At 38.5% G+C, this 12976-nt stretch overlaps 1 protein-coding gene across 1 annotated transcript in view; it reads left to right on the top strand.

Annotated features, from left to right (window-relative positions):
- Positions 1-12976, top strand: part of LOC126267458 (replication factor C subunit 3) — a 93504-nt gene that overhangs the window by 34347 nt on the left and 46181 nt on the right. Inside the window, exon 4 of the mRNA XM_049972728.1 lies at positions 6768-6967. Coding sequence (XP_049828685.1) covers positions 6768-6967 — 200 coding nt within the window. The remainder of the gene's footprint in view (positions 1-6767; positions 6968-12976) is intronic.

The following is a 12976-nucleotide window of genomic DNA, read 5'->3' as shown; positions in this document are numbered from 1 at the left end:
AAAATTGATGTAGGGTATGTATATATAACCAAAAGTGATACATTTGTATATAAAAGAAAATGTAATTGTAATAAATGTTAAAGGGCAGTGGTAACCAGTATTCAGTGCAGCTGATGTGAATGATAAATGGGAAAATTTCTATAAGCTATGCAGTGAAACTTAAAATGAAACATGCCCTTAATAAAAGAAGTAATGCTGAGAATTTCCTTCCTGAAATCATTGAACTGAGAGAGAAAATGAAAGATTGCTATATATTCTTTAGAGATGCAAAATAACAATATTTTTAACAAAATACTAGCTCCTCAGAAAAAAATGCTGAAAGTCCTTGACTAACCTTAAAGCTCAGAAATATGGCTTTTTAATGAGAAATTCCAGTTGCGTTTGTAAAACAATGTACAAAGAGTATGGGAACAGCAGTCTCATGAACACAACTGCATAATGTTAAAAGAAAATGATCCAAAAGAAGTGTGTGACACATTCATACAGAAGTTTAGTACAATTGGCACAAATGAAGTATGTGACTAGGCATGCAATTTTAATGTTACAAACAATAGCCAAACTTTTTTCATCCATGGTAATACTGAGAGGGACCTCCTAGCAATAAAACTGCATGCTAAAATGTCTTTCGGCTGGGGTGATATTTCTCCTAAGTTGCTAAACGAATACAGAGGAGAATTAGTGAAGCCTTTGACACACCTAGTAAATACCTCCCTCTGCCCAGGAGAATTCCCTGACCTTGAAAAAATCGCTGAAATTCTGCAAGTGTATAAGAAGGGAATAAAAACTGTCATAAAAAGCTACAGGCAATATTGTTAACTTCAAAACTTGGCAGATTGCTAGAGAAAGTAATACTAAATCATTTCAAGGCATATTTCATCAAACATAATCTATTCAACAAATTAGAAAATAGTTTTAGAAAATTAAGATTTACTGTAACAGCAGTAGCAACATTTATACATGAAATATTAATCAAGCTAGACAAAGGAGACAAGATAAGTCACTTTCTTCAATGTGCTTAAAGCTTTTGATACTGTGAATCATACAGTTCTATTGAATAAATTAAAAGAATACAAGAGGAGAGGAGTAGCTTTACAACTACTTACCTCCTATTTTAAAGACAGGAGACAGTGTGTCAAGCTAACTGAAAAGAGGAATGAGCAGTTGGTAACAACTAAATCAACCTATGGGATATTTCAATGTGATGTGCCTCAAGGAAGTACATTAGGGCCTTTTCTGTTCTTTGTTTATGTAAATGATGTAATTGAACTCAAAAATTATAAGGTCATAAGCTATGCTGATAACATCATTTGTTACCTGGAGCTGTGATATCTGAGCTGCTGCCAACAGTAGTGAAATTAGTTACAATTTTCTCTCAACTTACCTTACTGCAAATAATCTGCTTGTAAATATAGAGAAGACAATGCAACATATGCTTAGCTGTAATCAGAACATAAATGTTACTCAATTTACACCTCTGTTTCCACTTACCTATACAAGTAAACACAAATACTGGGTATGTAACAATACCAGAGAAGGAAAACTGCTACTCACCATATAGCGGAAATGCTGAATCGCGATAGGCACAATAAAAAGATTTACACACTCATAGCTTGTGGCCCTTAAGGCCTTTGTCAGCAGCACACACACACACACACACACACACACACACACACACACACAAACGCAGCTTGCACACATATCTGCAGTCTTAGAGAGCTGAAACTACACTGCGAGCAGCAGCACCAGTACACGATGGGAGTGGCGACTGGGTGGGGGTAAGGAGGAGGCTGGGGCGGAGAGGGGGAGGGATAGTATGGTAGGAGTGGCGGATAGTGAAGTGTTGCAGCTTAAACGGAGGGCAGGAAAGAAGGTGTGGAGGGGGTGGGGGAGGGGGTAAGTAACGGAAAGGAGAGAAATAAAAATAAATTAAAAGACTGGTTGTCGGGGTGAAATGACGGCTGTGTAGTGCTGGAATGGGAACAGGGAGGGGGCAGTATGGGTGAGGACAGTGACTAACGAAGGTTGAGGCCAGGAGAGATACAGGAACATAGGGGTGTATTGCAGGGAAATTTTCCACCTGCGCAATTTAGAAAAGGGGGAAGGATCCATATGGCACAGGCAGTGAAGCCAGTGAAGCAGTCATTGAGATGAGGGGTATCATGTTTGGCAGCATGTTCAGCAACAGGGTGGTCCACTTGTTTCTTGGCCACAGTTTGTCTATGGCTGTCCATGCGGACAGACAGCTTGTTGGTTGCGATGCCTACATAAAATGCAGCACAGTGGTTGCAGACTAGCTTGTAAATCACATGACTAGTTTCACAGGTAGCCCTGCCTTTGATGGGATAAGTGATGTTAGTGACCGGACTGGAGTAGGTGGTGGTAGGAGGATGAATGGGACAGGTCTTGCATCTAGGTCTATTACAGGGGTGTGAGCCATGAGGTAAGGTATTGGGAGCAGGGGTTGTGTAAGGATGGACAAGTATATTGTGAAGGTTCGGCGGACGGCGGAATACCACGGTAGGAGGGGTGGGAAGGATAATGGGTAGGACATTTCTCGTTTCAGGGCACGACGAGACGTCATCGAAACCCTGACGGAGAATGTAATTCAGTTGTTCTTGTTCCGCTCGGTACTGAGTTACAAGGGGAATGCTCCTCTGTGGCCGGACTGTGGGACTTTGGGAGGTGGTTATAGACTGGAAAGATAAGGCACGGGAGATTTGATTTTGTACAAGGATGGGAGGATAATTACAGTCAGTGAAGCCTTCAGTGAGACCCTCAGTATATTGAGAGAAGGACTGCTTCTCTCTCTCTCTCTCTCTCTCTCTCTCTCTCTCTCTCTCTACTATTTGGTGAGTATGTACCTTTTTTGTTTGTGTTCGTGATCTGTTGTCTTGTGTGTGGTCGTTGTCTGTGTGTTAAAATCTTCTACGCTGTTGTGCAGTGACTTGTATGCATATGGTCTATTTCCTGTCTCATTACACATTTTTTTGTTCAGTTTCTCTGTCATATGGGTATCATAAAAATTCTCCATTGCGATTTGTTTTATTATATTTAACTCCTGTGTGAAGATTTGTTTGTTTATGTGTGTTATGTTTAATCTGTGGAGCATGAATCTGAAGCTTGCTTGTTTGTGTGTCATTGGGTTGTTTGTTCGATTAAATGTGAGTGGTGGTGGTTTTCGTTGTGAGTTTCCTGTATCTTGTGAAATTGTGTGTGTTGTTTATTCTGTGTATGGTCAGATCCAGAAAATTCAATGTTTTGTCTGTTTATGTTTCTAACATGAAATTAATTTTTGGATGTGAATTTATTTTTATTTTATACCTGTTTTATGTGTGTATGTGGTTTGTCAGTCAGTCTTATTATGTCATTAACATAACGGCACCACTATATAACATTGTGTTTATTAAGATCTTGTTATCTAACAATAGAATGTCCAGCTTGGAATATCAACAATTATGACCGGTCTCTTCCCCTTCTCTGCTCCTCTCCCTCTCACTTCCTTTTTCACTTGCCCCTTACCTCCCTACAGCCTCCTGCCAGGCAGCCTTGTCCTGCCACCTCTAGTTCCTGTAGCACTGATTCCTCGTCCCCTTCCTGCAGCCTGCTATCTCTCCCCCTTCTCCTCACCTCTCTGGGTTATTGCTATTGTTCGATGTGTTTTGGTTGCATGCTGATTGGAGTGGCCAAAGATAACAGTCATGTTGAGAGGTGTGCTTCCTTGCTTTTGTGTGTGTGTGTGTGTGTGTGTGTGGGCGCGCATGTGCGTGCTTTCTGAAGAAAGCTTTGGTTGAAACCTTAGTGGGTACCAGTCGTTTTGTTGTGCCTGTCTGCAACTCAATGCATTATCTTTACGATAAGTAACAATCTATTCATTTATAATTGTGGATCTTGTTCTCTAGATTGTTCATGAATCTGTTGGATAAGAGGTCACTAATCTGTGATCCCAGTGGCAGTCTGTGTTGGAAAAGAAATTGTTTGTTGAACACACAGTAATTTTGTGCCGTTATAGACCTGAGAATGGTTGGTGTTTGATCAGTGTGTGTTTTGTGTGTGAAGCCATGTTGCCTTATGGGATGATGTTGATTCTGTTGGAATACAAATGTGCATTGATGTGACATCAAATGATATAAGCCTTGCTGTGTCTGGAATAGCCATGTCCTTGATTCCATATATTAATTCCTCTTTAGTAGTGTGTGTGAGGAAGGGGGAAGGAGGGGGGAGAGAGAGAGAGGGAGGGAGAGGGAGGGAGAGGTCGAGAGAGAGAGAGAGAGAGAGAGAGAGAGAGAGAGAGAGAGAGAGAGAGGGGGGGGGGGGGGGAGCATTTCTGAATTTAATAGTTGGTCTTATGGGAGTATTTCGTTTGTACACTTTTGGTAAAGAATTTAGAATAGCTGTTTAGGGATATTCTGTGTCATTCTTTTTATATGGCCTTTTGTGAATATATTTTTAATGTTTTTCAGTGTTAGTTGGGTATTTCTTTGGTATCTCTGAGATGGATCACTTATTGTTTTGGTGGTACTGTTGCCCTTCAGAGAAACTAATATTTTGTCTATGTGCCTCTTTCCATTCATGACCACTCTTACGTCGCCTTTGTCTGATATTGTTAGTATGGTATTATGTTGTTTTAGTTTTTATTGTAGACTATTGGATGTGATTGCTTTAGGTGTTTTGCAATTGGAGGTTATGATGGATTTGTGTTTTTCGATTATTTGCACAGGTACCAATTCTCAAGTTTACATTTGGTGTGTTGAGTCTCTCTCATTCCTTTAGAGTCTGTTATAAGGTCTTTTGTTATTTTCTATAATGTGTGTGTGAATCTTAAAGTTGTGTTTTGGTCATTTATCAAGTAAATATCTTTCTTGTTTCTTAAGATTTCTGTCTGTTACTGTGATGATTCTGTCATGGAAAATATGTTTGATTCTTATGATTGATTGTAGTTGATATTCTTGTGCTGTTTATCCTATTGAGTTTTTTGCTTTGTGCCTTTTGCTTTTCTTGGATTATCTTTTTTATGTAAACAGGCAGAGAATGAACATGCTACATGCAAACAAGATCTTTGTCAACAACGCCAAGAACTCAACACACAGACTAACAGACAAAGGCCACATACAAGACACAACAAAGAAAGAGCACACACACAAAAGTGTATCACCCTCAACAATAAAATAGTTCTCAGAACAATTAATATTTTTAAGAAACATGGACTTCAAATACAATACAACATAACACAGAAGGAACTCAGGACATGGTATGCTCCCACAGATAAATTCAACAAATCACACATATATAAACTTACATGGAACTCTTGTCGCTCAGTATATATAGGGCAGACTTGCAGGAACTTCAAAACAAGATATTCAGAAACCTTCAGAGCTCTAAAAAGTAACAGCTACCATGGTACATTTGGTTAGTGATTAGTAGCCCATGACCGTCACCTAATTTAACTAGAAACCGATTTAAAAATACGAAAATCCCGCCACAACCTATACTGTAATTTGCAATAGAAGAAAACTTTCACATACAAAAGAAATTAGCACAAGGAAAGCAAATTATAGACAAGTAGCACCAAACTGCTATGAAAAAATGAATGTGCACTCCTAGCAGCAACATAAGCAGTGTGTTCTGTAAAATGAAGAAGTGTAACATGTGAGTGAAGCTCTGAAAAAAACATGCATTGTGTTTGTGTGTAGATTTTAAGGGCATTTGAGGATGGATGTTTCGAAACTAACTGTAAGTAATCGCAAAATATAGTTGCAAAATATTTTCACACAGAAAAATTATAATTATAGACAAAGTGGCTTGTTAACTTGCTAACAAGACTCACATAAAATCATATAATTGCATACGATAAGCTACACAGTACACAGTAGGGACAGAGGGCCCTACATAACACAGCAATGTTGGGAATAAATATGATAACAGCAACAACAGACAAAAACTGTTTTTAGTACTGATTTTGTTAGAATAATTATTACTTAAAATGTCTTTACATTTTAAAGAACTGAATAAAAGTACCCTATGATGATAGCACAAAGATGCTGTAACATGTAATGGGTTTATGTAAAAAACAGTTGTTTGGATAATATGTGGACTTGAAATCTAGTGATTTTTGTCTGCAAACACAGCTACTGCAAGAGCTTCGAAACTAATGATGAAGAATAAAATGCGAAAACTAGAATGGCATAATACTGTTGGCAAGAAACTAATACAAATAGCTGCATCAGCAAGGCATTGCCTTTAATGGATGATGTTATAAGAACATTATAAAATAGCATGTAGAAGCAGAATGTAGCAGATATTACAACCAAGTTTAATGACCCTAGGATTGTGATTAACCATGTATGTGTTATACATTTATCAGCTCTTATTGTAGGAAATAAAAAGCTCACAGAATATGCTAAAGGCATTGGATCCAAGCAGTCTTTCAGATAGAACATTATTTATTTCACGTGGAAACTGGCTGCTTCTTACCCCCTTTTTTTGTTTGTTTGCTATAAACATTTAATTGTTCCTACAGATAAAATGATTGAAATTCAATAGGTGTACACATAGGTCCGAAGTGTGTTTACGATACAGGCACTTGTTTGACTCATCTCCCCCCCCCCCCCTCTCTCTCTCTCTCTCTCTCTCTCTCTCTCTCTCTCTCTCTCTCTCTCTCTCTCTCTCTCTTACACACACAGTGGTGAGTGTCATCAATTATTTTTGTTATTAATGCTTTAAAATTTTGTAGCAGTTGGAAGAAAATGTGTAATGTTTGTGTGTTCCAGTGATTGTTGTTATGGATGCAGATAGGTTAACGAAGGATGCACAACATGCCCTTCGTAGGACAATGGAAAAATATATTGCCACATGCCGTATCATTCTGTGCGCTTCATCCATGTCCCGTGTTATTCCTGCTATCCTTAGTCGTTGCCTGGCAGTGCGTGTGCCTGCTCCTTCAAAAGAAACAATTATTTCTGTTATCAAGGTGAGAATGGTTCTTTACTGTAGTGCTTCATTTTACTTCGTAATATAATTGCTTTGTAGCTGTATGTTCTGTCATGCATGTAACTGTCTTTTTTTGTGTATACTTGGCTGCTCCACTACAAAAGTTTACAAACTATTTTACTCATTCTCCCCATCCACACTTGACTGTTAAAAGCAACTAAGGCATTACTGGGTCCACGCCAACATTACTATAAATATAAAAATGGATAATCTACCATAAATTAATGGTGTATGGGAAACAGAATGAAGTTGGCTTCTCCCACAGAAATATATAAAGATGAATGATGTTGAAGGTTAATTACAGCAAATGCACATCAGTAATATTAATAATAACAGATGCAAGGAATGTGCCAGCAGGTGCATCAATTGAACATATAATATCTCTTTCGGAAACTGTGTATCCGGTATGACATAAATAGTTAACAAAATTAATACTGCAGTTACTGAGTGTTACATACCAATTGTTGGAAGAAAGATGTGCCACCATATTTAAGTGTACTCCTGCTCCTGTTATGGAATTAAAGCTTCATTTTTTGCATTGTAATAAACCAGTGTTGATGCATAAAACCTTTACTGTTGCACCGCAGACAATATTTATCAACAACCAAATCGGTAAGACTGACAAAATTATTAATACTGCAGCTCATCGGTAACACAATGTAAAGAAAACAGGAACTGTGGAAGTATGAAGAAAACAATTCAAATTGAGAACATCTGGCATATCAGTTGTTGTTGTAGTCTTCAGTTCTAAGACTGGTCTGGTCCAACTCTCCGTGATATTCTATCCTTTGGAAGCCTCTTCATTTCCAAATAACTACTGCAACCTGATCCTTCTGAATCTGCTTAATGTATTAATCTCTTGGCCTCCCTCTACGATTTTCACCCCCCACACTTCCCTCCAGTATTAAATTGGTGATCCCTTGATGTCTTAGAATGTGTCCTATCAACTGATTTCTTCTCTTGGTCAAGTTGCCCCACGCATTTCTCGTCTCCCCAGTTGTATTCAGTAACTCCTCATTAGTTCTGTGATCTACCCATCTAATCTTCAGCATTCTTCTGTAGCACCACATTTCAAAACCTTCTATTTTTCATTTTCTTTTTGTCTAGACTCTTTATTGTCCATATTTCACCTCCATACATGCTTACAGTACAGACAGTTACTTTCAGAGAAGACTTCTTAGCACTTAAATCCATATTTGATTTTAACAAATTTCTCTTCTTCACAAATGGTTTTTTGCTATTGCCAGTCTTCATTTTATATCCTCTCTACTTCAGCCATCATCAGTTATTTTGGTGCCCAAATAACAAAACTCACCCACTACTTTAAGTGTCTTGTTTCCTAATCTAATTTCCTTAGCATCACCTGATATGATTCGACTGCAATCCAAACATTATCCATGTTTTGCTGTTGTTGGTGTTCATCTTATACCCTCCTCTCAAGACAGTGTCATTCTGCTCAACTGCTCTTCCAAGTCCTTTGCTGTCTCTGACAGAATTATGATGTTATCAGCAAAACACATGGTTTTTATTTGTTTTTCCTGAACCTTAATTTTCACTCCAAATTTTTCTTTTGTTTGCTTTACTGTTTGTTCACTGTACAGATTGAATAACATTGGGGATAGGCTACAACTTGTTTCACTGTCTTCTCAACCACTGCTTCTGTTTCATCTCTTTTGACTCTTACAACTGCCGTCTGGATTCTGCACAAGTTGTATATAGCCTTTTGCTCCCCGTGTTTGACCCCTGCTACCTTCAGAATTTTGAGAAGAGTATTCCAGTCAAAATTGTCAAAAGCTTTTTCTAAGTCTGCAAATGCTATAAAAGCAGGTTTGCCTTTCCTTAACCTATCTCCCAAGATAAATTGTGGGGTCAGTATTGATTCGCTTATTCCTATATTTCTCTGGTAACCAAACTGATTGTCTCCGAGGTCAGCTTCTGCCAGCTTTTACATTCTTCTGTAAAGAACTCTTGTTAGTATTTTGCAACCATGCCTTATTAAACTGATAGTTCAGTAATTTTCACATCTGCCAACACCTACTTTCTTTGGGATTGGAATTATTATATTCTTCTTGAAGTCTGAGGGTATGTCGCCTGTCTCATACATCTTGCACACCAGATGGAAGAGTTTTGTCATGGCTGGCTCTCCCAAGGCTGGCTGTATTTCTTACAGAATATCGTCTACTCCTGGGGCTTTGTTTCGTCTTAGGTATCAACGTATCAACAGCTATGCAATACTTAGTAACAATGAAATGTTTTTGTCATGTTTTTCTTGTGGGCCTCATTTTGATATGGGAGGCATCACAGTTATTTATGTTTCTAACAGGTTGTGGGAAAATATGGAATGGTGGCGTGAAAATCATTACAAGTAAATTTCCTCTTATTCTAGATGACGTACATTACATGTGACAGTGAGTGACAAGTTTCTTAAATCATGGAGCATTAGACTCTCATTCAAAATTGAGAACCAGCCACTTAAGAAAGTTTCAGGCTCAGAAGAGCAGCCATTTATGCCATTATTTAAAAGTTTACATTTGTGTTTGATATATTTTAACGGGCAACAAACGCTAAAAAATACCAAGTTTTGATGTTTATTTTTCATATTTATTTTAATTTGTTCGTAGATTACAAATTATGCTATAACAATGGCAAGAAATACAATTTTCCTTAAGAAAGGTGCAAGGTGAATTCTTGAGCGATTTCACAGGCAGTTGGCTTTTCTATGGAAAAGTTGAAGTGCTTGATGGAACAAGTATGCAGCCAGGTAACCCACAAAATGTTCATTGCACAGCAGTGAAAGCTATAACAGTGCTTGTCAGTAATATTCCACTGTTTCAATTTAAGTTTGTGCTCTTAGGATCCTGGTGAACCACACTTCAGGCAAAAAACAGCAAAACATTTTTGATAACTGATATTAAATGTGAAAGCTTAGCTTTTCTTGTAGCTATGCTGTTTGTATATTAATTTAAGCCATTAACTTTTTGTATTTGTGTGTTCATGCTCCTTAACAATGATGGTGCTATTGGTTGACTACATCACATTTCCTGGGTTCTGAATATCTGCTGTCATTGGCTGGCAATATTACATGACAGGAACTGTGATTGCCTGAAAAAAGCGCTTCACAATCGTGATTTCAGTGCTTTAGAAGCTACATCTAAATCGACATCTACACTCTGCAAACCACGATGAACTGCATGGCATACCATTCTGTATTTGGTGGAATTTGTGTTTATAACTGCATAATACAAAAATATTTAGTGTAAATATTGCCATGCATCAAAGATCTCTCCAGAATGCTTTCTTATTTTTGCTGGTTTTTGTTTACTAAAGTGCTGGAAGTTCTTTATCGGTCTATAAAACCTTCGCTATTCAAAAGATTAACATGTTTTATAGCTCCAAGGGAAAGTATATTTTTACCCATACCTCATTGATCTGTTCATATACTTCTGTAAGAGGTATTGGTTGACTAGTCGCAGGAGCCACTTCTTGTCCCATCTCATCCCACAAGTGCTCAACTGGAAACAAGTCCAGAGATTGTGTTGGCCAGGGTTGCTGCACAACATGCAGAGGACATCGAGTTTTATGGGCAGTGTGTGGGCACACCTTATCCTGGTGGAACAACACATCACCTTCCTGTTGCAAGATTGGCAAAAGAGCAGGTCTAACAACATTCTGCATGTATCAAGCACTGGTTAGCATCCCCTCCAGAAGCACCAAAGGTGAGCAAGAGTTGTAGTTTGTTGCACCCCAGACCAAAAGGCCTGGGGTTGGGCCGGTGCATGTTGAGTGAATGCACTCTGTGAGACACAAATGACCACCACTTGCATGCAGGCAGAATCTGCTTTCATTGCTGAAAACCATGGTGAGCGATTCCATCTTCTAAGTGATCCTCTGACAGCACCAATCGAGCTGTGCACCTCGATGCTGTGGCATGAGTGGAAGATGGGCTACATGCCCATTGGCCTGCTACTAATAACTGGTTTGTAACAGTTTGTGTTGACATGACTGGGATCATAAGTCCTCTGACAATCCTGGCTGGCATGTATGCGCCGTTGATTTCCAGAACCTCATCTACAAGTTTGAGAATGCTCTTGTGACCATTTGATACCAGCAAAGCTGAACAACTGATGCAATATGTCCAGCTTGTGTGGCAATTCTCCAAAACGACCATCTCACCAATCAGAAGGCCATAATTCGACCCCTTTCAAACTCGCTCAGTTCGCTGTAGGAAGCATGAGTGTATCTCTGTGGCATGGTTGCCTGCTTGCTTCATGTGTTTGCACTTTACTGAGCTTTGTGGCTGTGAGCATTCCCTGTTAAAGGATAGACACAGATGGCACTCTAGCAGCTATGCCAGTATCCTATCTGTTGGTGGACGACGTCAAAACCATTATCAGTACACCTACTCTCCCCAGATGACATACGCCATCGTAAGATCAAAATCAGTGCTGTCTTTCCAGGTCTAATAATTCTTTTTTCTGGCAGTGTATTGGTGAAATATTTTGTAATGTTTCTCCTTATGCACACCACAAATTGGTAGATGTACTCACCTGTTGCAGTAAGGTTGCCCAGTTTTTGAAAGAGCTCTTTACAGTGAGCTTGACTACTGCATCCAGTTATTATTCTTATGGCCCGTTTCTGAAGTTTAAAGACTGTGTCAATGTTTTGTGCCTTTAATCCCCAGAAAAGCCCCCATAACTAAGAACTGAGTGTACAAATGCCAGATGGTCCCCACAAGACATTGACTGTAACAGACTGATGCTAACACCCTAAGAGGATAACATCCTGATGGCATTCTGTTTATCAGTATTTTTGTGTGTTCATTTTGCAACAGCTGACAGTGTTCATCACTAAAAACTTTGTGTTTGTTACACCATCTATGGTTTTATTATCTATGCTTAATGTGACAGTTTTCCCCTCTTTATGCTGAAGTGTACACCCTTTATTTTCTTTACATTCACCATTAATTTGTTACATGCTGCCCAGTAATAAACATCCATCAGGGTTTCATCTGTTTTCTCTTAAAGGAGCTCTGGTGTTTCATCAGTGACTATGATGTTGCTCTCATCAGTAAAGAGAATTTTTTCTCCATCTCTTACACTCTCTAGAGTGTCACTGATATACTATGAACATAATTGGACACGATGCACTACCCTGAGGGAAACCTGTGTTTGTGTGTTTCATATCTGACAATTGTTTTACTAAAAATTTTTCAACAACAAATGTGTGAACTATTTTCATGTTTTACATCCTGTTTTCCAAGTAAGACTGGAACCACTCATTCACTGTTACTATTATATCTATTGCTTCTTGCTTGCTTAGTAATATTTTACGGTCAGCAGTGTCAAAAGCTGTGGAGAAGTTTAGGAAAATACCTGCTTCTTATCAGGAGCTTCAAGTACCACTTTTGCGAACTCTGTAATGACCAATTTGTACTTTTCCACTTTGGAAACCAAATTAATTCAGCAAAAAGGTTCATTTATGCATTTAATTTATCAGTCACTTTCATTATTGATTCATTTATTTTTGAGAATGGAGACAGTAGTGAAACTGGGCTGCGGTTTTCTTTACTTTCCACATTTTTTCTTTAGTAAGGGCACCACACGTGTGGGGGAAATACCTGTACTAAAGGACTCATGAATTACATTTGTTAATGGGGCTTTATGCTGTCTATCCACATCTTCTGTACAGAGGCAGGAACCTCATTATGCCTACTGACTTCTTATGTTTTAATTGGTGTTTGTGTTCCTAAGTTCAAACACTGTTGTGGGAAACATCATTGTTGTGTTTGCTGTGTAAGACATGGGGTGTTGCTATATGTCTTTTAGGAAAATTTTGCTGCAACTTTTCCACTATACCAGGCAAATAATCATTTACAAAATTTGCTAATTTCTGAGAACTTTCTATTATTCTGTCCCCATCTTTGACTAGTATGTTGTTATACTTGTGTATGCCTTTTTAGTTTCTTGTTTTATAACATCCAGCACCACTT

The sequence above is a fragment of the Schistocerca gregaria genome, chromosome 4, assembly GCF_023897955.1.
Source record: "Schistocerca gregaria isolate iqSchGreg1 chromosome 4, iqSchGreg1.2, whole genome shotgun sequence".
Classification (NCBI taxonomy): domain Eukaryota; kingdom Metazoa; phylum Arthropoda; class Insecta; order Orthoptera; family Acrididae; genus Schistocerca; species Schistocerca gregaria.
The sequence above is the reverse complement of the archived record's forward strand: the minus strand, read 5'-3'. Positions and strand labels throughout refer to the sequence as shown.